The following is a 26,759-nucleotide window of genomic DNA, read 5'->3' as shown; positions in this document are numbered from 1 at the left end:
AGGAGTTATGGCTTGATCACATGATACATGATCTTTCCCAATACAGTTCATTGGAAAAAAAATATTTATTTCAAATGTACAAGCCACTTAAAAATATGCTTCTAATACTCTGATAGAGATATCCTTCTCAAAGTCAATGAAGATTTTTTTTTGCATTAAAATTCAAAGCATAACCCAAAGATCCTACTGGAATAAGCATTTCTTATTCTCAGAGGATTTAACAGTTAACATACAATTAGCTGATTTTTACAATTAACCTACTAAATATTCAGTGTACTTTTGCAAAGCCAAATTTGTTCTCAGAGTCCTAAGGGTCCAAGTTTCCTCTAGTTCTTGTCATTATAAGCTTTCACTCTTACTCTATCTTCTTCCTGCATTTTTCTCCAATATTTGCCATCTTGATTTCCGATAGCTGGTTCACTGATATGTCCTCAGAATTCTTTCATGGGCTCTCATGTTACTAAACTCTGGTTCATCTTACTGAAGGATGCTTCATTTTGAGCATTCCCTTTCGCCCACCAATTTTCTTTTAAGTCAACAAATACTCTCCAGGTGGAAAGAAGGAGAGAAAAGTAAAAACAACCAAAAGTCAAACTCTCCATGAAAACACAATTGAACAACAATTTAACAATGCTGAAAATAAAGCAAATTTTTGAAAAGGTATTTTGTTGCAACTCTTTGGCCTTAGCTCTTAGAAAGTTCTTTGGGATTCAAAAGGTTTGGGAAAGAGCTAGAGGTAGAGAATGGAACACACTTTAACTTGGATTCAACTATTTCATTTTTACAATGTAATGATGTGAAATGTTATTGTTCAGCTCATTTTGCAGTCACCTCCAACTCTTTGGAACCCCATTTAGGGTTTTCTTGGCAATGGTAATAAAGTAGTTTGTCATTTCCTTCTCTAGTTCATTTTACAGATGAGGAAATTGAGGGCAAACAGGGTCAAGTAACTTGCCCAGGGTCTTTGAGAACAGAGTATGAGTCTTCTTGACTCAAGGTCTGATACTTTATATATTGGGTCATCTAACTACCCAAAGTTTAAATGAAATAGATTTTAAAAAGGGGGGATGGGGTGCTAACCTGATTACTGGGATGCTTTAATTATTTAATGAATACCAGAAAAAGAAAACCTGGTGAACTCAGTCAAGTCACAGTCAGGAAAACCAAGATTTATATAGCATATTTCCAACACTTCTTGGCTCTGTGATCTCGGGCAAGGCATTTCACCTCACTGTGACTCAGACAATTTCTTAGGACTGATATATTAAATCACACATGGTTTCCAATCTTTGTGTATGTGTGTGGATGGGTAGGAATGACAGTACCTACATGATACAGATATCTGATATCATAGAAAGAGAAAAAGGAAATATATACTGTGTATGTATATATTTATTTTATGTGGGATCTAGGTGATGCAGTGAGTAGAATATGGGGTTGGAGTCAGGAAGACTCCTCTTCCTGGGTTCATATTTGTCTTCAGACACTTACTAGCTGTGTGACCTTGGGCAAATCACTTAACTCTATTTGCCTAAGTTTCCTCATCTGTAACAGAAGCTGGAGAACAAAATGACAAATCACTCTAATATCACCCCCACCCCAAATCCAAATGGAGGCATGAAGAGTTGACTTGCCTGAAAACCATTGAATAACAAGTTCCAATAAAAATGGTCCTTGGATAAGTCAGTGTTCTGCTAGTAATCTTTTATATTTAATGTTCTTTAGACTCTTACGGCAAAAGTAGATAAATACTTTTTATTTTAAATAAAAAGTATTTGGATGGTACTACTAGGTCTGTTCATGTTTCTAGGGTACTTCAACATTTATGAAGCACACATCACATATTATTTTGCATTCTCTCCCCACCCCTTACCCCAATAATTTATTGGCTAAGCTTGCTATGCCAAACTTAATGAAAAGAAACAGCAGCTCCAAGGTAATACATGAAAAGATAAGAATTAAGCATCTGCCAAGAGCTGAGGACATCAATGAACTTGAGTGAGGAACTCTTGTCAGCCTTCAGATTTGCTCAATTCTGCCATTTATAGAAGAGGAAGGACAGGGCAGAGAGGTTCATAGGCAACAGGGAAATTCATGGGCAGCAAGGAAGTTCATGGGCCAACAGGGAGGTTCCTGGGCAGTTGGGCGGTTCATGGACTGGCAGGCAGGGTCATGGGCCAAGAAGGAAGGTTTATGGGCAACTGGAAAGTCCATAGGCAGCAAGGAAGTTCATGGGCCAAGAAGGAAGGTTCATGGGCAACTGGAAAGTTCATAGGCAGCAAGGAAGTTCATGGGCCAAGAAGGAAGGTTCATGGGCAACTGGAAAGTTCATAGGCAGCAAGGAAGTTCATGGGTCAGCAGGCAAGTTCATGGGCAACAGGAAGGTTCATGGGTCAAGAAGGAAAGGGGCATTGAAGTGATTTGGAGGTGAGATGGGATAGACAGGAGCATGCAGTGAATGATGAATGAGCAGGGCAAAGAGAAAATTCCAAGAAATACATCACGTCGCTTCCACAGTCTGTCTCTCTCTTTCTAACTTAGTTTTTCTTCTTCAAAAATATTGCGTCAAAACACTCAAGTTCCCTGGAGATGTAGCATGAGGTGATCAAGTCACAACACATCCTTTCCCCAAGCACACCCATCTCTCAGCAAGCCCAAGGAAGGGAGAAAACTCATTCTGCCTTACAAAATGAGCCCAGGAACTTTCTCATGTCAGCAATGTCTTAAATGCACGTGCCCAGAAACTGCCAACCAGTCAAGTTTTGTCCTTGAAAAGAAAGAGAACTAGTTTCCTGGAGGTGTGAAAAATGAAAGTTTCATCAGGGGCGTCCTGGAAGGAGAGTGAGTTTGAGGAAGTGAATAACACATCATAAAAGAATTATGTGGGTTTTTTTTTTTTATTTTGCTTCTTCTTGGATCAGAGAGACAGGGAGAGGCCAGTAATCTCAACCAGACATTGGAGTCGAACTCAGAATGAGGTTTTTTGACTACTAAAATGGGATTTCCCTTAGAAAACAAAGTATGGTATATTTACTGGGGTTCTCTGAACTGTGATGGTGAATAATTAAAGCCTCACTGAAAAGTACATTCTGCACCACTGATTACATTACTCACACTGGGTTTTTGTTTGACTGACTAACATCAAGTGTTCCATGCTTCCCAGAGAGATGACCCTCGTCATCTGTCTGAATCAACAAAATCTGTCATTTTCTGTATAGCCAACACAAGCCACGTCTTGAGCATAAACAATGTCGGTATTGTCCACTCACCATATTGGCATCGAGGTCCTTGAAACCCCACAGAACACTGGCACATCTGGGCTTCCCCATCTGGACATTGGCCTCCGTTGAAGCAAGGACCTGCTGAGCAGAGGGCTAAGGGGTCAGGGGAGAGACAATGAAAAAGAAAACAGATAATCCTCAATATTCTCCTGTGCATTTGTTTCCCATATAAGCATTCCATCTCCCATCTCTTGGGATGTTCCACAGGCTGTTTTCCCTTGCCTGGAATGAATTTCCTTTCCATCTCTACCTCTTGAAATTCTTAGCCCCTTCCAAAGTGTCTTACAAGGGCCACCTCCAACATATCTACACCTATCTTTTCTTGTTTCCTTAATTGTTAACACTTCCCTTTCCCCTTTTATTTACAATGTCTATCTATCTATCTATCTATCTATCTATCTATCTATCTATCTATCTATCCATCCATCCATCTATGAAATATGCCTGTCTCCATCATACAGAAATGTGAACTCCTTGAGGGGAGATGTTGAAAGCCCACTTTGTAACAAAGTGACTGGCAAAATGTTTCCTGGAAAGAAGCATCTTATGGATAGAGGCTTTACCAATATAATTCAAAATTAAATCATTTGATAATATTCCTTTGTGGGGACCCTCCTAATTAGACACATCATGGTGTTCATCATGGTAGACCTCTCTCTCTCTCTCTTATGTATGCTTCCATTGCCACCATCTCTATTAACAGTCAATACTGACATATCTCTCAGTTTTGCAAAATACATGAATTTGAGGATTACATTTCACAACTCCCCCCCTCCACCAGAGTTTAAAGGAACCAACCCACCACCATGGCACAGCATGCCAATAGGCCATGACAGGACCCTTTACAGAGAGCTCTGTGCTGCTCCTGTTTAGCATGGACAGTCAAGAGCAACTTCACTAAGACATTTCAAGAGCAGAAAACCCATTGGGCAGTGCAGCAGGACACCAGTGAAGTCCCCAAGGCAAAGGATGGCAGGAGAGATAAATCGCTATGTTGCCCAGCTGCATTGATTGTGACACACCGAAGCTTTTTTAGCAGCTCTGCTGTGACCCTCAACACAGAACACAGGTAAAAGGGGAGCTCAGCACAGGCCATTTTTCTCAGTTTGAGTGAAAGAAATAACTGGGCTAGCTCTGCTCTTTGAGGGTTGTTGAAAATATTCAAAGGTTCCAAAATCCCAGAACAAGAGGATTCCTATGATTTTTTCCCAGAGTACCACATAAGCCCCTTAAGAAGCAAATGACCCTCCTGCTTCCTCAATTAACAAAGCCATGCAGAAGCTGAGAAACCTATTTAGTTTTCTTACAGTGGTTTCCCCATTGAACTGGATTCTAGATGACAAACCTGACCATAGGGGAAACCAGCAAAAAGGAAAAAGGCGATGGAAGTAGAGGTGTGTCCTGTCTGGCTTCAAAGAAACTGCCCTTTAAATACAGAGATGGAGAATAATGCTTTCCCAGCATCCTACCCAGCATTAAATGCTTTTAATAAAAATGATCTTGGCTGTTTCTTTGTCCATTCTGTGTGCATTTTCTCTCCAGAGAGCTGCTCTCTGTCTATGGGAATTCTAAAGGTATCTAAAACTTGGCAGGGATACGGACAACCAAATTGGACCCTTCTGCTTGTTCTTGCTGATGCTGGTATGGATGGAAGCGGGGTTTTAGAATATATACAGATTGTCCCCCCTCTGTCATGCTGAATCTTTCACTTATCCTCAATTTCTGCCCATCTATTGGCTCCTTCTCTACTTTCTATAAACATGCTCATGCCTCCCTGCCTTCAAAAGAACCTCTCACTTGATCCTTCCATCTCCAATAACTATCACACAATATCTCCACTATCTCTCTTCTTACTCTCTCCTTCACCCCTTGTAGTCTGTCTCCTGATCTTATCATTCTGCCCAAACAGTTCTCTCCAATGTTATTAATCAATCCTTTTTTTTTTTAGGTTTTTGCAAGGCAATGGGGGTTAAGTGGCTTGCCCAAGACCACACAGCTATAATTATTAAATGTCTGAAGTCGCATTTGAATTCAGGTCCTCCTGACTCCAGGACCGGTGCTCTATCCACTGCACCACCTAGCCACCCCTATCAATTCTTAGTTGGTAAATCCAATGATCTTTTTTTCCAATTCTCTTTCTGTAAGTTCTGATGTAGTGATCACACTCTCCTCCTTGATACTCTCTTCCCTCTAGATTTTTGGGACCTCTTCTATTCTCCCTTTTGGATTACTTCACTTGGTGATATCACCCACTCCCATAGATTTAATTACTGTATCTATGTTGATGACTCTCGGATCTACCTCTCCTGTCCAAATGTCTCTGCTCGCCCCCAATTGCCCTTCAGACATATTCAGTAGACATCTTAAAAATGAACTTCTTCTCTCTCCCCCAAACCCAAGTTTCCTACTAATTTCCTTGGGGACTTCAAGGACAAAACTATCCTCTCAGTCTCTCAACACTAGGGTGTCATGCCCAACCCCTCCTTACGTCTCACTCCTGTATCTCAAATACATCTATTCTCCTCAAATACGGAAAGGTCCTCATCACATAATGCTTGGATTATTGGAGTGGCCTGTTGGTGGAGCTATCTGCCTCAAGCCTTTCCATGCTATAATTCATCCTTCATTCAACCACCAGTGAGTTTTCCTAAAGCTTAGTTCTGACCACATCACCCTTACTGTACAAATTGCAGTGATTTCCTATCACTATCCCATCAAAGTCCTGCTTGCCATTGAAAGCCTTTCATAATGTAGCTTCTTCCAAACCCTCTTCCAGATTTCTTGTGCCTTAGACCTCAACCTCACTCCCAAATCCATTATTTTTTTGTTTTGGCAAGGCAATGGGGTAAAGTGACTTGCCCAAAGTCACACAGCTAGGTAATTATTAAGTGTCTGAGGCTAGATTTGAACTCAGATTCTCCTGACTCCAAGGCCAGTTCTCTATCCACTGCCCACCCCATTATCTTTTTTCCTCAAGCACGATACTCCATTTTCCCCCTCTGGAAATATTTCCAGGTGCCCCCATGCCTGGAATATGCTCTTTCCTCACCTCTACCTATTGGCTGGCTTTCTTCAAGTCTCAAATAAGATTTCAGCTTCCTCAGGAAGCCTTTTCCAACACATCTTGATTCTAGTGGCTTCTCTCTATTTCCTATTTTATCCTGCTTGTAGCTTGTTTGTAAATAATTGTTTGTCATCTCCCCAGTAGACTATGAACTTCTCAAGGGCAGGATCTGGTTTTTTTTTGTCTCTTTTTTTAAATTCTCTGAGTTTAGCACAGTCCCTGATTAAGCCATATTTATTGATTGAGCAACTTACCATGCAGACAGCCAGGCTCATCTTCAAGTCGGCTCCAGCCAGGACAGCACCTGTAGACTGTCTGATGCTGCCTGGTATATACCTGTCTGTAGACAGTGTGGTAGCCGGTCCTGGAAAACGGAGCAAAAAGGATTAGGGAAACTTCCTATATAGTGGCCATGTTAAAGCCACAAGGTTGGAGGCTTACTGCTCTGCCCCACCCCCTACAGTTCTTCATCATATATAAAAATGAAATAAAGATCTAACCGTTGTTTTGCCAAAATAATGTGGGTTGACTTCTCTTTTTGTTGACCTACAAATCATTAGGATCACCCAGGTCCTAAAGTGGGCTCCTTGATTTTAATTTTTCCCTCTACCAAAGGGAAATGACCTTCCCTGTAAACCTGACTTAACAGTTTGCTTCTCTTGTGTGACTGGGAATTGTAGGGATTTCTGTTTGTGTCTTCTCTCCCACTAAGCTATTATCTCCTCAAGGGTATTATCTAACCCTTGTATCCCCTTTAAGAGGATCAAACTATGCTCTGAAGTCAATCAGTCAAGAAACATTTATTGAACACTATGTTCCAGAAACTGTTCTAAACAAACAAAATGACTGCCCGCAAAGAGCTCCCATTCTCCTGGGGGAAGACAACGTGCAAATAACTGGAGATATAGACAGACAGTTGACAAAAGGCAATCTGAGAGAGGAAGGGATTGATTCCCTGTACACACAAGGACAGGCCTCCAGATAGGATTGGGGATAAGCCTTGAAGAAAGCCAAGATGCTAAGACTTGAAGGTGAAGAAGGAAAATATTCTAGGGATGGGGGGGGGGCAGGGTTGAGTACAATCACCCATTTAACAACCGTTTATTGAACAAATGCTAAATGAATAAAATGTGACCTCCGAAATGATAAGTACAAGGTCAAATGATAAAGACTTGAAGGGTAAAGGATGATTAAGTTCACTGCAAAAAAATATATTAAGAACCTACTCTATTGGGACTTCCAGGACAGAGCCAAGGTGGCAGCATGAAGCTAGCCTGCTCCCCAAACTTAACCCTAAACGAAGCCTCTACAGAGACATTAAAACTATAAATTCTAAGGGCGGCTAGGTGGTGCAATGGATAGAGCACCGGCCCTGGAGTCAGGAGTACCTGAGTTCAAATCCAACCTCAGACACTTAATAATTGCCTAGCTGTGTGGCCTTGGGCAAGTCACTTAACACCCATTGCCTTACAAAAACCTAAAAAATAAAAAAAAACTATCGATTCCACCAAAAAAAAAAAGACAAAAGACAAGACGGAAACAGTGGAGGATCTTCAGTGAAGGTCTGTCTCTTTGTGGGGAAAGGGGAAATAAAACCCAGCAAGGAGGGAGAACAAGAAAGCTAACAGGAGGCTTCTAGCCATAGTGCAGTCCAGGTCCTGACAGTTTGACAATAGCACAGGTCCTGGCAGCTAGATAGCAAACCAGCAGGGAGGGGTCCAACCTCAAAGAAAGTTTGAACCCTGGGAACACTCTGTGCAAAAGACAGGACCAGGTTGGGAACAAACTACTGAATAGGCAGAACCTGGACGTAAAGGAGGACATAAAAGAGACAAGACCTGGACTGCATAGACAACATCTTGGCCAATGACAAGCCAAGGATCAGACCTCAGTCCTATCACAAAAAGTATGGGTCTATATTCCCTATATCTCAGGAACAGAGGTAAAACAATCAAGAAGAACTAAAAAAAAAAAAAAAAAACCTGAAAGAGCACTAACCATAGAAAGCTACTATGCAGATAGAAATGATAAAAGAAGAAAGCAGCAAAAAATTACCTCAAAGGAGTCTATGACTTGGACTCAAATTCAAAAACTCATAGAAGATCTTAAAAAGAATTTAAAAATCAAAGAAGAGAGGAAGAAGAAAAATGGGGAAAAGAAATGATAGCCATGCAGGAAAATTATAAAAATTTGACCAAAGATAGCAACTCATTTAAAAATAACCAACTAGAAAAAGAATGTAACTCTTCAAAAAATAAAATTGACCAACTGGATAAGGAATGCAACTCATCTAAAAGTCAAATCAACCAAATGGAAAGGGAATGCAACTCAGAAAAAAAACTAAAATTAATTACCTGTAAAAGCTAATTGAAGAAAATAAAAGCCTAAAAATTAGAATTGGATAAATGGAAACCAATGAATCTATGAGACACCAAGATTTCATCAAAGTTAATAGGCTGAAAAAACTTGAAGAAAATGTAAAATAACTTTTTTGGACAAACAAATGACTTGGAAAATTTATAATTTATGAATTACTGGTCTACTAGAAAGCCTAGATAAAAAAAAGGAACCTGGAAAATATATTTCAGGAAGTTATCAGAGAAAACTGTCCTAATTTACTAGTTCAAGAAAACAAAATAGTCCTTGAAAGAATACCCAGAACTCCTCCAGAAAGAGACCCCAAGATAAAAACTCCAATGACTATTAAGGCCAAATTCCAGAATTCTCAAATAAAGGAAAAAGTATTGCAAGAAGCAAAATAAATAAATAAATAAATGATTTAAATACAAAGAAGGTATAATCAGACTTGCACAGAACTTTAGCAACTTCAACATCGAAGGACTGCTGGACCTGGTAGCATATTTTGGAAGGTAAAGGATTTTGGATTACAACTAAGAATTTACTACCCTGCAAAATTCAGCATATTCTGTCAGGGGAAAAAATAAATGTTCAATGAAATATAAGACTTCCAAAATTTCCTGATGAAAAACCAAAACTAAAGAGAGAATTCAATCTTCAATACAAGACTCAAGAGATGCATGGAAAAGTAAAAGGAAAGGGGGGAAAAACACACAAAAAAATGTTAGTCAAGAACATTAAATTATATACAATCCTACAAGGGAATAACACTTGTGACTCTTAAGAATTTTATTTCTCTAAGGAAAATTGAAGGATTGAAGATAGTTGAAGATATTGAAATTAGAGAATTATGTGGTACCACTGCACACCTATCAGATTAACTATCAGATGAAAAACAGGGAACCTGATCAATATTGGAGAGGTTTAGGGAGTTATTAGGATACTAAAGTATTTTTTGGTGGAGTTGTTTACTGATCCAATTATTCTGGAGAGCAATATGGAACTATTCCCAAAGCAATAAAACTGATCATATCCTTTGATCCAGCAATACCAATATTTGGTTTATATCCAGAATAAATCATAAAAAATGGGAAAAGTCTCACATGTTCCAAAATATTCAAAACAGGTCTTTTTATAGTGGCAAATAATTGGAAATTGAGGGGATGCCCATCGGTTTGGAAATGGCTGAACAAGTTATGTTGTATGAATGTTTTGAAGTACTACTGTTCTACAAGAAACCATAAATGATCAGACTGTAGAGAAGCATTTTAAACTCTTCTTTTGAAGTGTGATTTAGGCTTATAATTTTTATTTAATCTGTAGAGTTGAAAGAGGCCATAGGTGACATCTAGTCAACCCTCTTTTTTTACAGATTAGGAAAGTAAGGTTCAGAATCTTTAAGAGACTTGTCTAGGTCGTGGCTACTAAGAAGCAGAGTCAGTATTTGAACTCAGGTCTTCTAAATCCAGGTCCTGTGTTCTTTCCACTACATGACTGCATCTTTCCCCTAATTCCTAAATGCATGTCATTACTGTCTTTGCTTATGATGTTTTCAATTACTTAGAATCTTAAAACCTATTAACCTTACCAACTGACAGTTAAAGACAAGTAAAGTTCTCCTTCCTCCATCACAAGCTACCGACAGCTTCTGCACATGTTTTCCCTCTTTTCCTCCTCCCCTTTTCCCTCCCCTCCCCTCCCTTCCTTTCCTTTCCTTTCCTTTCCTTTCCTTTCCTTTCCTTTCCTTTCCTTTCCTTTCCTTTCCTTTCCTTTCCTTTCCTTTCCTTTCCTTTCCTTTCCTTTCCTTTCCTTTCCTTTCCTTTCCTTTCCTTTCCTTTCCTTTCCTTTCCTTTCCTTTCCTTTCCTTTCCTTTCCTTTCCTTTCCTTTCCTTTCCTTTCCTTTCCTTTCCTTCCTCTTTCCCTTCCCTTTCCTTCTCTTCTCATTCTTTTCTTTGACTTTTTCTCTTTCTCTCCCCACCAACATTTTCTCTGAACAAGAGTGATAATTCCATATACTAATTTTTGAGTTGCTACAAATCAAAAAATAGTTTACTCTCTAAAAAATTTAGGTTGCAGATCACCCACAGAGAGATAGAGATAGGGGTGTGATGAGCATAAGCAGGATCTGACATAGTGCCAAGGACATTTATGCAAATAATTGGCATTAAGTATACCATCAGAGAGACCGTGGGGTAGGGGGATGGGTCAATCACATAGCAAGAGTAAGAGATCATAAGAACCAGACAGCCTGTATTCTCTACAAGTGATGTCTAAAGTGCTGGAGGAAGGCCTCCAGAACCTTGGGTGGACCCCCAGAGCCACACTTCTAGGACAGAGTAGAAACCAATCACACGGGATGGACAGACCTGAATGGGTTTGTGATCTGTGCACTGAAGAAAATACCTACCCTGATGAGACCACAGCTCTTTCTCAATATATAATAGAGTAGTAATAGGCAGCCTTTTATAGTAAATAGAGTTTTCAAGTGGGCTATCAACTTAGTACACTGATAAGGAATTCCTTCCTTGTTCTGTTCCACCCATCTTCAGATTTGAGTTATATGTCTTTCTAGAAGTTAGAAATGGCAGTGTCAACCCCTAAATAGCCTCAGTCTAGGAGAGGCCTAAAGTCATATCAGTCAGAAAGGACTCAGTTCCAATAGTCTTCCCTCACTTAAATTTTCTGTGCCTCACCAAATCTTAGTCTATTATATCATTTAACAATCACTAATCTGTGCTTATACAGTAAGTTTCCTCCATGGCAAGGTCCCCAGGACAATGAAACAAGTCTTTATCTGGTGAAAAATCTCAAAACTAAACAAACAAACAAAAAAAGAAAAACCAAGCACCTCTTTGTAGTTCATTAAGAGTTGCATGGCTTCAGTTAGATCATAGACCTTACCTAGAGGTCAGGGATTATATTACATTTGTTTGTTTATTTGTTTGTGTTCTTTTATTTTTTCCAATCACATACAAATATAGCTTTCAACATGCATCTTTTTGTAAGTTTCTTTGTTCTACATTTTTCTACCCTGCTCCCTTCCTCCCTTCCCCCATGGAAACAAATAATCTGCACATTATGTTTTCTTTTCATCTCACTCATTTTTTAGGATAGTGCAGTATACACAGCATATTCAAAGATCCTTAACTGAATGACTGAAGAAAAGAGAATGCAAATCTCTAGCTGACATATCTGAATACACTTTCTCATATCTGAAAAATCAGACCTCAGATTCCTAGTAAACAGGCAAAAAGGTCTAAAGAATTCCAAAACTTGCCTATGAAATCATTCCTAATAGCAATCTGGAGAAAGGAGTGGCAGAGGATCACTAAGCAAGTCCAGGGGACTACCACATTGATCTTTTTCCTGACTTTTCACTTTACAGGAGGAAGTAGGAACAAGTAGAAAGAACAAATAATGTAGAATCAGTTGGGGTTCAAATTCCTTTTCAATCATAGTGTCATAGATTGAGTGCCACAGGGGACCTTGACATTCATATCCTCTAATGACCTCATTTTACAAAGAAGGAAACAGAAGCCCAGAAGTTCAAGCCAAGAGTTCAATGGGTGATAAATGGTAGAGTTGAATTTCAAATTCAAAACATTTTCCCTCTCTAATACAGTGTCTGTGTGACTTTAGATTAAATTTTGACCCAATCTTTCTGGGTTTCACCTTCCTCATGCATTTAAAAAAGATGTGTGCATGTGTGTGTGTGTGTGTGAAATATGATTTCCAAGGTCTCTTTAAGCTCTAATCCTATGATCCAGTGATCAAGTTGATCTAAAAGCTGAATAATGAACAAAAGATACGTCCCTAAAGGTATCAATTAATTTGAGCAATCTGCATAATAAAGAATAGCAGTGCCAAATTATTTCAAGTTAAAATATCTGATTGATTCCCTCTCTGCATACTGTTATTCTTGACTTTACTATATAAGATTGGATGAATGAATTAAGCCATTCTGCTATGTCTGGGGATAGAAATGAAAAAAGGGAGTCATCCATCCTTGCCTTCAAGTAGTTCATGTCCTAAAAAAAAGAAAGACAAATCACATATAGAGGAAAAGTTGTTTGTGATGGGATATTTTGGTTTGGAAAATGACAGAAATAAACCAAAGGGAAGCTTTTTGGAATGCCCCATCCAGAAGCAGTGGTTGCCCTAATTTAACTAATAAGCAAAATGTAGAAAGCCCAGATGGGATTAACACAGTTGATGACCATGATTTTTAAAAAGTCAAAAATCTATGTATGTATGTATGTAATGTATTATATATCTAATTATGCCATATATGTAATTTCTTTGAAATGTTACAAGTTTTATTTAGACAAATATTTTTCTTCTTCAGTTAAACTCTCCCAAATCCGCATGTATCTAATTCATTTATATAGAATTCTGTGAAGTTTTGTATCTCGGAATTGTTCCTACAAATAAAAGAAGTCCTTGAATGTTTGGTAAGAGCTATTGTGAACCTTTTACAAAAGTCTTTCTGAAGTCTTTACTCCTTAAAAGGGTGGGATGTCATTTTTCAAAAGCAGAGAACTTCTTGTATTTCTTCTTATGTGCACAACTGAGCGAGAACTAGAAGCTTTGATAAAGTTCAGGTCATTGCAGGCTTCATACTGTTGTAAAAATATCAAGGGTAGGTCAAAAATTAATTGAAAACTGTTGATTTCCTGAGCTTTCAAGTGGGCTATCAACTTAGTACACTGATAAGGAATTCCTGACTGGTTCTGTTCCACCCATCTTCAGATCTGAGCTATATGCCTTTCTAGAAGTTAGAAATGGCAGTATCAACCCCTAAAAAGTCTAAGTCTAGGGGAGGCCTAAAGTCATATCAGGGCAGATAACCAAAATATTCATCCATGATCATCACAGACAAGTCCCAGGACTGAAGCTGACAGAAGCTCTTGTCTAGGATTACTCCCAGAAATATTTTAATAAGAAACATTTGAATTAATACAAAAGTTAGTCTCTATTCTGTTTTTAAAAAGACTTTCGATATGGAGGTTGGGGGGGGGGGGAGAATGAACCATTACCTTCGTGCAAATCCCATGCACCATCTTGGTCCAGTACAGCCTTGTTTCCATAGCTTTACCATACGAGTGAAGGGCTGGACACAGGGTTGGGGACGGCTAATCACAGCTAGCACTTCTTCTTCACACACATTGGGCCTTGGAAAAAAACAAAAAGGGAAACCAATATTAATATTATAAAACATATAATGTAATTTCCCAATAGAAAAACAAGTTTCAATAGTCAACTCCATTCCCCCCCTATGTTTTAGGATTGTACACATAATTTTTTCTGGATGCTGATAGATCATAGTGTTGACTCATATTAAGTTTGAAGTCTACTAAAATGCCTAGTTCTTTTATTTTCATATGGACTGCTATCTAAGCTCTTTTCTATTTTGAGCCTAAATGACTGGCTTTTAAAAAATTAAATTTGGGGGTGGCTAGGTGGCACAGTAAATAGAGCACCGGCCCTGGAGTCAGGAGTCCCTGAGTTCAAATCCGGCCTCAGACACTTAATAATTACCTAGCTGTGTGGCCTTGGGCAAGCCACTTAACCCGATTTGCCTTGCAAAAGCCTAAAAAAACTTAGATTTATCCCTTTTAAGTTTGACATTCAGAAGATTTAGTCAAGTACTCTGATCTAACTAGATTTTTTTCAAACCTTATACTGTCTCCAAGATAGTAACCATCTCTTCAAATTTGTGCCATTGATAGATTTGAATAGATGGCTATCAAAGCCTCTATTATCACAAGACCAAGCTCAGATCCCTAGGACACTGCCTAAAAGATACCTACTCAAATTGATAGTGAATCATTAATACTTTGACTCTAGTCATTTGCCGGTGCTATACGTACCTAACTAGTGTGAACACCTACCCTACTTGTCTGTATCTTGATTAAAGGATTAGAAGGAGAGTTATTGTCAAATTCTTTGTTCAGATCAAAATAAATTCTAACTATAATATTTCCCTGATCTACCAATCTAGCAATTCCATCAAAAACAGAAAGAAAAGAAAGAAGGTTAGTACAGAACAACCTGTTTCCTAGAGATGTATTACTGATGCTGTCATCACTGCTTTCTTTTCTGTATGTTCACCATCCTCTTTAATAATACATCAATGCCATAATGCAGAATTTGTAAGGAATCAAAGACAGATTCCCTGGCCGAGAGCTCATCAGTTTTTTTCCATGCTTCATAATTATTAGGATAGTCTTTAGAATGTGGCTGCAGGAACTTTTTATATCACCTGTTTTGTTTGTGACTGACAGTCTCACCATGTAATTTATCTTCCAACACTTTGAATTACTGATCTCTTATTTTAACTGAACTCTTTTAATATAATTCACATTCTTTATCTCTACATCATTGTAAAAATTCAATTAAAAACAATTTCCTCAGCACCTATATTTGAGAGATGATGCTAAGTACTGCAGGTACGAGGAAAAAACCCAAAATAATCCCTCCCCTCCAGTAATTAGAATTACTAATAAAGGATGTAGGACTAACCACTGGGAATTAGAAAAGGCTGCCTCCTAGAGGTAGAATCAGAGTTGAATTTTGGAAAAAAGATAAGGATGCTGAGAGGCAAAAATGAGGAGGGAAGGAATTCTAGGAACAGGAGATGACCCATGTGAATTGACAAAAAAAAAGAAATAATATTGCACATGAAGAATTCCTCCTAGTTCAATCTGACCCCAATGCAAAATTTCTGAAAAGTAGTAAAAAAAAGAAAGCTAAAATTATTATGAAAGAGAAATTTCATAATAAATAATTATTCATCAGATATGGTATTATCAAGCAAGACTTGTAGAATTTGCAACTTATAAAGTACTCACTAAAAATAGAGGAAGATTTAAATTCTTGAAAAGTCTCCATTGTTTATAACATACATATCTACATGTATGTATATATATGTATTCATATATATATATATAAAACTGAATGATGCTACTTTAAATTAATTTAAAAATTTAGTGCTTTCCAAAATAAACCAAAAAGAGACAACATGTATATGAAAGAACTAAACGTCTAGAATCTCAAAGGAAATGATTGTTTAAAAGAAAAACAAAAGAAACTGGTGCTATCATATTTCAAACCATATTGTAAACCAGCAATAGTAAATATAATAAGGATATAAATAGAAGAAGAGAGCAGATCAGATGTGTATGAAGCAACCAAGCACAATAGCCAGAGGCGTGATGAATCCTACAACAAAACCAGTTGTGAAATAATAATAAGAGAAAGATAAATTCAGACAACTCTGAAATTTCACCTCTCACCAATAAAATTGGCAAAATCATAAGGGAAAGCTATATGGTCTAGTGGATAAAGTTCCGGACCTGAAGGCGAGAAGACTTAAGTCCAAATCTTTCCTGATACACTTAGCTAGCTGTGTGATCTACAGCAAGTCACTCAACTTCTGTTTGCCTCAGTTTTATCATATGTAAAATGGAGATAATACTATCACCTAGCACACAGGGTTGTTGTGATGGGGAGTGGAGGGGGGAAGGAGAGGGAATAGTTCTAAAGTGATTTGAAATCTTAAAATTCTGTATAAATGTAACTTATTTTAATAATATTATGATTGAAAGTCAGAAATAGTGAAGGCTGGCACACTAATACCCTGATCTGGAAAATAAATTGGAAATATTTGAAAAAGTCATTAAATTGTTCAGACCTTTTGACCCAGTGATTCCATTATTGAACAAACTCCCCTAAGGAGATCAGTGACAGAAAGAAAGATTTCATATATGACAAAACATTTCTATCACTACTCTTTGGGGAAAGGGTGGGGGGAAACTGGAAAGATTGGGTGCCAGTTGATTAGGGAATGACTGAATAATTTCTGGTAAGTGAATGGCATGGAATAACATTATGCCACAAGAGAAGCAGAGAGACAGGACAATTTGGATAAAGAACATAACAAAGGAAGCAAAACCAAAATGAATGAATGAATGAATGTGCATATACACATGTATTTGTATTTTCACATCACGTAGAAATGTGTACATATTATATTCACATGCATGTATTCAAAACAAAGTTTTCATGAATCAACAGGTCAGAGTTTTAAATCTGAAAGGGTCTTTGGAGGTTATTGTTCACAACCTACTCCTTTTATAGGTGAAGAAACTGAGGTCCAGAGAGGGATTAAGGGACTCGACCAGGGTCACTTAGTTAATCTGAGTCAGCAATTGAACCCAAGTCTTCTAAACTCCAAGACCAAATATAAGCCTTATGTGTGTATTGTGGACATATATTTGGAAACGCAAACATACACATGTACAAATACACATAAGTATATATGGACATGCAAACCTGTCCATGGGACCCAAAGAGGATTGCAGAATGAGAACTGCAGAAATGACTTTGAATGGGTTTTTAAAAGACATTTTTAAATGTAGCAGATTTTTAATGAAGATAGCTGAACCATGGAAGTCATTTGAAAAAATGTTTTATTAGATATTTTTAGCTTATTTTTATATTATCATAATTTCCCACAATATCCTGCCTTCTTCCTCTCTTTCCAAAGAACTGTCTCGTTTAAAAATTACATTGTTTTGATCATACTGATCGATACATAAAATATATAAAAAATATGTGCAATGTATAACATTTTGTGAACCTTCTGTTATCAATGAATGGAGTAGGATGATTTCTCATATCCTTTCTTTTGAGTCATACTTGTTCTTTAATTTTCCAATAGTCATTTTATAAAAGTTTTCTGACTCTCGTTTATGGTGCTATAGTCATTGTACAAATTGTTTAATTGTATCTGCTAACTTCACTGGGCATCAATTCATATAATTCTTTTCGGGTTTCTTGATAGTCACCACATTGCCCATTTCCTTTAGTACAGTGATATTCTATCATGTTCACGTATAATGTCTTTAGCCATCTCTCAAATTTCCAAGTATTTGTTATCTGTAAAGTGGTACTATAAATTCTATGGTGTTTATTGATGCTATTTTCTTATCCTTGACCTTTAGACATAAGCCTAATGATCAAAAGGAATGGACATTCTAGGCACTTTGCATAAAATTCAAGTGGTTTTCTGAAATGAATGTACTGGTTTCACAGATCTACCCCCCCAAATAAATGCATTACTGTACAAATCTTTCAATAGTCCTGCCTATACTGACTTTGCCCCCTCTTTCTCCACCTTTACTAACTAGCAAGGTGGGAGGTTTTAATTTGCTTCTTGTTATATTATTAGTTTTGTGAAGGTCATTAATATGATGTTTATATTTATCCTAGAAGCAATGGGAAACTACTGAAAATTTTTAAGTCTAGGTAAGGTGGGCAAGATTATGTATCTCAGGACGACTGTTTTGGAGGGTCTGGAAGAGAAGCAGGCCTTTCTATAAAGTTATCAGAAGAGACAGAAGGAGAGAAAACCGTGTTTGGAAGAATGGATTATTCACTTTCTTTTTAGTATCTATGTTGTATTCTTAATGGAATAATCCATTTCTGGAAAAACTCAAAACAATTCTTTTAGCCTTGCAATCTAATGAGGACTAGAGGACTAAAGAGTAGCACTGATGATGATTGTTCAATTGTTTCTGCCTCTTTCTGCTTCCATGGATTACAGCACACCAATACTGTCTAAAGACACTGGCCTTTTCCAGTGACCTTCTCCACTGGTGACCATAGCTAGCCCAACACATACATGGTGGGCATCAAAGGAATCACATGATCCTCATGTTTCTAGATGGTGAGTTTCCAATTCCGATTGGGGTAAGTATAATTTTCTGGGCACTAGAGTCAAATATCATTCTCATGCCATCTCTAGCAATCTTAATTTGCTCTTTCAGAATATCGGTTACTCTTATGGTGCAAGAGTTGACATACAAGCTATTTTTGATGGGGCAGTTTTTTATTTTAGGTTAAATCCTCTTTCAAAAATCCTCTTTGATGTGATACTACCTTTAATTTGTAAGTTCAACAGACTAGGTAGAGACAAAAATACTCTCTCATGTGCTTTGTGAGTATTTCAGGCAGATAAAGAAAGGCTCAGTGAGAACTGTAGTTTTGATAGCACACTGCTTTTCCCCTTATTTAGCTTTGAACCAACAGTCTTAGAAAATATGGGCCAGCTTTCTTCAGGTCTGAATCAGAATAGATATTATTTCCCTTTTGAGGGTCTTTTCTCTCTTCCCAAAGTCTTACTAGTCCTGTTATATGTGAAATAAGCCACTGAAAATCTCTAATGTATGTAGGACGGTAGGAAAGCTGCCTAGTCCCACTTCTTTGCTCACAGTGGGGCCTTTGACCCAGAAACAAGTTTATAGGATCATAAATCTAGAAGGGACCTCAGAGACCATCTAGTATAATTGCATGATTTTATAGAGGAGGAAACTGGACTCAGGGAGAGGGTAAGCGATTTCCCCCAGGTTACAGAGGAATCAGTGTCTGTACTGGATTCGAACCCATGTCCTCTGATAACCAAGGCAGGGCTCTTAACACTAAATACAAAGAATATGTACCAATTGTCTCTACCCAGTACTGAACTATAGTGAATCAGTATGAATGCACAATACTATCAGAAGTCATTATAGGATTCAGGGCTGAGAATGTCCCAGATTTTAAGCTGGGAGCAACCTATGGGCCAAGGAAGAACCTTAGCCAAACCTTTTCCCTTGACTTTAAAAGTTAAGAATAAAGGACAAAAGAAAGGGAACAGACTGACTTAGGTAGTACAGCATATGCTCTAAGTATCACATCTGAGATTCAAACTCAGACCTTGAGTTGATGGGTTGAGAGTCAGAGGATCTGGGTTCAAATCACAGTTCTGCCAATGGCTTGATTATGAGCAAATAATCACTTTAGGTCTCCTTGTCTCAGTTTCCCCCCTCTGTAAAAATAAGACAGATTGGATGGCCTCTGAGGTCCCTCCCTCTTCTAAAGTTTAATCCTCTGGTCCTAAACTCACTATCCTCCTTAGAATTCAGTTTCTTCTATTGTTAATTTATGGAATTTATGGAATAAAACATAACATTCAGTTTCATCATCTGTTAAAAATGAATAGGTCAAATGTGTCCAACTCAAAGCCACTGGCCACATGTAGCCCACAAACCTCCCCATGCAGATCCAAGTCAGATTAAAATATAATTGGGAATTGTTTAACAAAAAAAATAACTAAAAATACAATAAAACATCGATAATGTTAATTTGTGGTTTTCTAAGTCAATGGGCAGCCCACAGGGATGTGTTTCTATTTCAGTTTGAACTTCTGAAGATCCTTTCCTTCTAACTGTCTGAATTTATAATTCTACATAGCCAACCTTCCTTTGTCCCTAGCTTCTTTATCTTTTTTCTAATGAAGGGGTATAACAAGATGGTCTCTGAGGTCCCTTTCTAGGACTCCCAATCCAATGTTCTTTCAGCATGCCCTCCCAGGGGCCTCACAAACAATGTCATTTCTGGGACAAAGAACCCAGTGAGATCATAGGCAATTTGGCAGGGTGTAACATATTTGAAGGTAGCCAATGTGTCATTTCTTAAGTAGAATCTAATATGACATATCCTAATGGACACACTAATTAAAATTAATAAAAGCTACCATATTGCCTCTGTGGCCGCCAGGCCCTCTTTCCCCCAGGTGTGAATAACATTGTGTTATCAGCAGTTGCAAAGGAAACAGGACAGGTCCTAACTTTCCCGTTCCATAAACCGTCAATATGATCTTCAGAAGTCAGATACCTTCTGGGAGGTGCTAATGAACCTGAAGGACAAACGGAAACAAGATAGAACAAGGATGGAGACAAAAAGGCATTTTGACTGTTCCCAAAGTTCATTATTATCAGCCACTAACTTCCCGCTTTTATGGGCTCAATACTACCAGAGTTACAAATTAATTTTTTCTGCTCCCTAAATGAATTACACGTAACAGTTTCCAAAAATGACTACAGACATGGAAGTCATTTTCGCTTAATAACGAACTATTAATCTCATATTTCTTGGTGTCACTTCAGAACGAAATGCAAAGGAAAATTATGCTAAACATTGCAAATTTATGGCAAATCCTAGCCCTTGATTTATATTATTATAGATGGTTTATCACCAGAAGCAATCTAAACAAAGCTCCATCAGATAGATGTTACAATTTGTATTTATTTCTCCCAGCACTAAATGGTTTTTCAATTTCAGGACCTATCATTAATTTCTTATAAATGCAAATCTTTATTTCTCTGTTATAATCTATGATGATTTCTCTATGTCTTCAGAAGATTAGCTTTTACATAAAATATTCAAATAACAATTATAAATGATATTTTGTTTTCCCTGGGAAATCTATCCGTTATTATGCATCAACTATTTAAAAGCAATGAGAGGTTTCTATTGATCAGGGATGTAATGGGCTAATAATATACCACCCACTCTCTTCCTGAGCTCAGAGCACCTCTCCTCATTTGGCCTCAAATCGCAAGAGAAAATGAGCCCGTCCAGTTCATTTGTGAACTGATGGAAATGACTTAACCACCTCCTGCTGTTCAAGAACACCCCAGGTGGTCCAGCCATCTGGCTCTGCCTGGAGCTGGAGCAAGCCGCACCTGCCTCATGGGGCTCCCTCCTTCCCCCGGCTGCAAACACCTGGGAGGCCCCCTCCCCACCTCCTTTCCGGTCCCACACACATGTTGCTCACATGGAGCAAGAAGTATGGGAGAGGCCAGAGAACCAGCCTCAGATCAAATGGGAGAGATGACTTTTGGTAATTGTGTTTGTGCTCATCTGAATGAATAGACTTATACATACAAGCATAGATGCATGTATGCATGCCTACACATACAGATATAGAGACATATCTATACAGCTATATAATATCCATATACATGCCCATGCCATTGCATATAAATGCATTCACACACACATATTCACATATGTCAATATTTGTGTGTATATAAGGTTTTTGATGGCTTTTTCCATCCTCTGTGTGCTAATAAATAACAGACACACACCTATGGTTTCTCTACATAGACACACTTAAATGATGAGATGCCTTTAGTATCTTTGTGTAGCATCACATGCATACATGACATATAATAGATTATATTATAGCATCTGTGTAAATATATGTGTCCCTGTGTATTTGTATGTGTGTGCACATGCACATATATGGATATAGACACATGCATGTGCATGTATATAATCCAGATAAATATTAGTTATAGATACATGTATAGAAGGCTATGCATGTGTCTACTTTATATATGGGTATTTATTATATGTATACTTATTTATAATACATGAATATACACAAATGCAATAATCTAGATTATCTTCTTTCTCCCCTGGGAAAAAAATGAAACTTCTGTGAGGGCAGAGGATGGTTCATATCAGTCTTGGTATATTCCCCCTGACCCTGATCCCCAGCCCAAGTTTTGCATTATAGGAGCCATTTCATCAATAGTTGTTGATGAAGGCCAACTTTCAGTCACAAGCAGCTGAATGGCGCAGTGTAGAGAGAACCAGCCATGGAGTCAGAAAGTCAGGAGTTCAAATCCAATCTCAGACACTAGTTGTGTGATCCTGGGCAAATTAAATAACCTCTGTCTGCCTCAGTTTTCTTATGTGTAAAATGGAGATTAAAAATAGCATCTACTTCCCAAGGTTGTTGGGAAGATAATCCTGTCTAAATGTTCAAGTGACATATAAATATTGATGATGGTGGTGAGGAAAAGGAACTGGAAAACAATGACTAAGGGGTGCCATTGTAGCCCGCATTTGAACAAATTCACTTCATTATGCTTGTGACATAAAAATCTCCCAGGGACTTGGGATTTTTAGCTGTCCTTTTTTTATCTATCTGTAAAAATCATTTTAAAGTTGGTAGAACAGCACCCCAGGACAAGTGGGGAAGGGGAAGCTATGTAGTAAAACTAAATGATAGCAAATCAAAGATCACTTCTCTTTTGGTCCACTACCCCTTTTTATCAAAAGAGAAAATGGAACATAAAAAAGTAAGAGGATTGAGATCATTTAACCAGAGAAGGCATCAAGGGATCATTTAATAATAGTCTCATTTATATGAAGGGTTATATGAAGGTAGGATAAGGACCATTTTGCCTCCTAATTAATTTAGAGCTTGAAGATTGGGACTGCCTTTTATCTCGTTGTGTTTCTAGTGCTTATCACTGTCTGGCGCTTAGTAGTTTCCAATAAATGTCTATTGATTAATTGGTTAGTTGGTCAAGGGACCCTTATGGGTCCCAAGACCTTTTCACGTCTTTGAGTCAAACTTATTTTGGTAATAATATTAAGATCTTTTTTATTTCTAATACTATAATTATCTATAAATATAGTCCACAAAAACATCTGTAAGTTTTTTCAATGTTATTTCATTTCACTTTTTAAAATTATATTCAAAGTTAGTTTTCAGCATTCATCTTTTCGTAAGCTTTTGAGTTCCACATTGTTCTGCTTCTTTCCTTTCCCTCTTCCCTCCCCATGGCAGCCAGTAATCTGAGACAGGTTGGACATGTACGATCAGAAGCATCTCTATGTTTATAGAGATTATTCTGGAGAGGAGTCCTCAATAATTCTTAAGAGTGGGGCTGTCCTGAGAACAAAAGTTTTCAGAGCAGCTGCATGACATTGTAGCTGATGGAGTCAAGCAATGTAGATTCTAATTCCACCTCAATTCTTATCCACTCTCTACTAAGACCCAGGGACAATTTACTGCATCTGGAAGTCTCAGCTTCCTCATATGTAAGTAAAGGTTTTGGACACAATTGGTCCTTGGTCCATGGTCCTTTCCATGTCTCAATCTACAATACATTATTCCCATGATCATAAGCAAATCATTTAAGGTCTCTGAGACTCAATGTCATCCTCTGTAAAATAGGAATAGATTATCTACATCATAGTATCATCTTGATTGTTAAATGAGATCCATTTATTTTTTTCATTTCTTTCAAAGTTGGAGGAGAAGAAGTGAGAAGAGAAAATAAAAGCCAGTTCATCAAAAATTAAAATTAAATGAGAAATTATTTTTAAAAAAATACAATGAGATATTTAATGATCAAAAGGCACTTTGAAAATCTTAATGTACCATAAGGAATGCCAGCTGTTCTACTATTTTCTATTTGATTCTATTCTAATTATTCACACTGGGTAGCTCACTGTAGAGCAAAATCTAATGACTGACCCACTGCCATGAGGACATGTGTTCTAAGTCCTTTTTTTCCAATAAGCAAAGGATCCCCAAGCATTTGAAGGAAGGCAATCCAGGTCAGTGGCAAATTGTCACTTTGACTTGAAGGTACTTCTGGCAATGGGTGGAGAGGGAGGAGTAGTAGGGATGTTGTCAGCTGATGGTGGCACCATCAAAATGGTGCTGTCAATGCTTCTACTTCCCTACCTACACACACACACACACACACACACACACACATCTACCTCTTTGTCCACGGAAGTAGAGTTCACGGTCATACCATGAAAGTTAGAAAGGACCTTACAAGTGACCAAATCTAACCCCCTATTTTAGAGCCTCAGAAAGGTGAAGCGACCTTTCCCAGAATCACCAGGCTAGCCAGTATCCAAAGGCAGGATTCCAATCAAGTCCTCTCCAGCTCCAAATTCAGCATTGTTCCCTTTATACAATGACACCACCATGCCATGGCCAAGGCACCCAATACTAAGCCATCCACACTGGCTCACAAAACTCTACTATGATGGCTGTATCTCCAGCGGGCTTTAGTCCATGCCTCTGTATCTGCCTCGTCTCTCTCCCTGCTAAGCTGTTAGCACATGTCCGCAAATGCATCTGTGATTCAGACCCCATTAGCAGCACACTCTAGCCCATAATGGAGAATCTCCAGAAGATCCCAAGTTATCCTCAGGAGCTTATTTAAGCCTCCTAAGATAAACAATAAAATTGGCAACTCTGCATGTCAAGCTCCGGCGTTACCAGATTACAAATGAGACAAAATGTTGTATTACGGGTAAAGCAAAATGTCAAAAGCACCATTCCATGTGAAAACAGTTGGAGAAAAAAATGACAACACTGTGTTAACTCAGGTTTCCAAGCCCAAATGATGGCGTGGGAAGCTCTAAGTAATGTGCCTGTCTCCCATGGACTCAAGACAAACATCAAGAAAAACTAATGAGACACCTAAGTAAAAATAGTGCAATCATTCAGCAAGTATTCATTAAATACCTACTGTCTGGACCCCAAACCCATTTAGCCCTGGCTAGGTGAGCTCCTCTGCCGAAAAATAATGCAATGGTCCAGTGGGGAAGACCCTTTCTCCCTGAAGGATCCTCTAATAATGGAAATTCACATAAAGACCTTAGGCAAAATGGAAGATGATCCACCCCCTCATCTACCACCAAGCTCCTAAAGGGGAAAAAGGATGAAACATCCCATCCTGGAAGAGATGAGTGAGGTCCTAGCAAAATTCAAATAGTTCCAGAGAGACAGTAGATAAGTCTAATGTTAGAAGGATAGAAGAACTCTCCCTGATATTCTAAATACCGTCTAAACTAGAGATCTTCAAAGTAGATAGCCAGGGTTACTTGGGATAAATGATCTGGTATGGTTCAAAGGGAGGTGAGTTATGTTGCCATAATGTATGAGATCAGCCAATAGAAGAATGGGAAGATAGGCCAAATATCTCACTTCCACCCAGATTTTGCTATGGATTGGATGGGATGAGTCAGATAGATAGATAGATAGATAGATAGATAGATAGATAGATAGATAGATAGAGTGAGAGTGAGAGCGAGAGTGAGAGAGAAGTAGAAAAGACAGAGACAAAGGTAGAGATAGCAGGATCAAAGTAGAGGTTGTAGTGAGAGAGGTAGCTATAGATTGCATGCTCAAGCAATTTTTAGCAATGGGTTGCAAGATCAAAAATGTTTGAATACCACTGGTGTAAAAACCTCTCTCAAGGGAATGTCACAGTGCACAGGACTGTCCCTGAATCTTTCTGATCCAATGGACTTTGAAGTTTTCAACTTGTATGAACAGAGACAAATCACTTAACCTCCCTAGACTCAAGTTTCTTTAAAAGAAGTGGGGTCAGGTTGAACTATGAAGTTGCACAGTAGAATAGAGAGAATATTGGCCCCAAGGTCAGAGGTCTTGGATTCAAATCCAACTCTGATGTTTACATCGCATGTGACCTCCTTGAGGAAATCACTTCCCTTCTAAGGGTCCCAGTTTCCTCAGGTGGCATGAACTTTAATTCTAGAGCAAAGATCCAATGACATCCCTTAATTATGTTAACCACCTTCTTCCCTAAAGGTTCCCATTTTGAGTGGTCAAGCCCGGGGCAGTCATAACTCTTTCCCCTTTGACTTTGCTTCACAATATCTGCTCTTAGACACTATGATTTTGAATGAATACTCCCTCTCCACTCTCTAGCATTTTATGTTTGTCTGCCCCCATTGAGACTTAGCACCTTAAGGACAGAGGCTATGATTCATTTAACTTGTATTTATACCTTCTGTATTCATCATAGTGCCTGGCCCATAGTCTGCTTTTACAAACACCTTGCCTTGGCTCTGGACCTTCAGCCCTTCTGCTTTCTAAATACATTCTACACACATGCCAAAATAATTATTCTAAGACTCAGGTATGATTCAATTATTCCCTTTTTCAAGAATGAACTCCTTACAAACTCTAGGATAAAATAGAAACTTTTCATCTTGGAATATAAAGCCCTTCTGAGTCTAGGGCCAGTCTACTTTGCCAGACTTGATTCATAGATTTTCCCCTTTTTCTACTTCCTATCTCCATCAAATTGGCTTGATGAGATGAAAGTATTCCACCTCCCATCTCTCTCCATGTCCATTGTACAAGTTGCCCTCCCAAATTAGAATGTGCTACTTTCCCCATCTCTACATCATAGAATCCTTAGCTCCCTCCAAATTTATATATGATTTAAATACAATTATAAGCAAATTAGAAGAGCATGAAAGAAATTATCTTTCAGATTTTTGATTGACGAGAAGGTCATAACCAAAGAAGAGTCAAAGAAGTTTACAAGGAGATAAAAATGAAAATTTTGATTATTTGAAATTAAAAAAAGTTTTTT

The 26,759-nt window shown here is 38.1% G+C and overlaps 2 protein-coding genes across 2 annotated transcripts in view; both read right to left on the bottom strand.

Moving 5' to 3' along the window:
• Positions 1–3,181, bottom strand: part of LOC141492102 (EGF-like and EMI domain-containing protein 1) — a 463,938-nt gene extending 460,757 nt beyond the window's left edge. The window contains exon 1 of the mRNA XM_074192727.1: positions 3,141–3,181. Coding sequence (XP_074048828.1) covers positions 3,141–3,181 — 41 coding nt within the window. The remainder of the gene's footprint in view (positions 1–3,140) is intronic.
• On the bottom strand, positions 3,178–24,502 carry LOC141492101 (EGF-like and EMI domain-containing protein 1). Its single transcript, XM_074192726.1, has 5 exons — positions 24,379–24,502; positions 20,290–20,443; positions 13,740–13,874; positions 6,600–6,709; positions 3,178–3,374 (listed from the first exon to the last, which is right to left on the bottom strand). Exons 1-5 carry the CDS (start codon positions 24,500–24,502, stop codon positions 3,178–3,180), a joined length of 720 nt encoding a protein of 239 aa, XP_074048827.1.
• Between the last annotated feature and the right edge of the window lie 2,257 nt (positions 24,503–26,759).

This window comes from Macrotis lagotis, chromosome 6 (genome assembly GCF_037893015.1).
Source record: "Macrotis lagotis isolate mMagLag1 chromosome 6, bilby.v1.9.chrom.fasta, whole genome shotgun sequence".
Taxonomy (NCBI): domain Eukaryota; kingdom Metazoa; phylum Chordata; class Mammalia; order Peramelemorphia; family Peramelidae; genus Macrotis; species Macrotis lagotis.
This window is presented reverse-complemented; position numbering and strand designations above follow the sequence as displayed.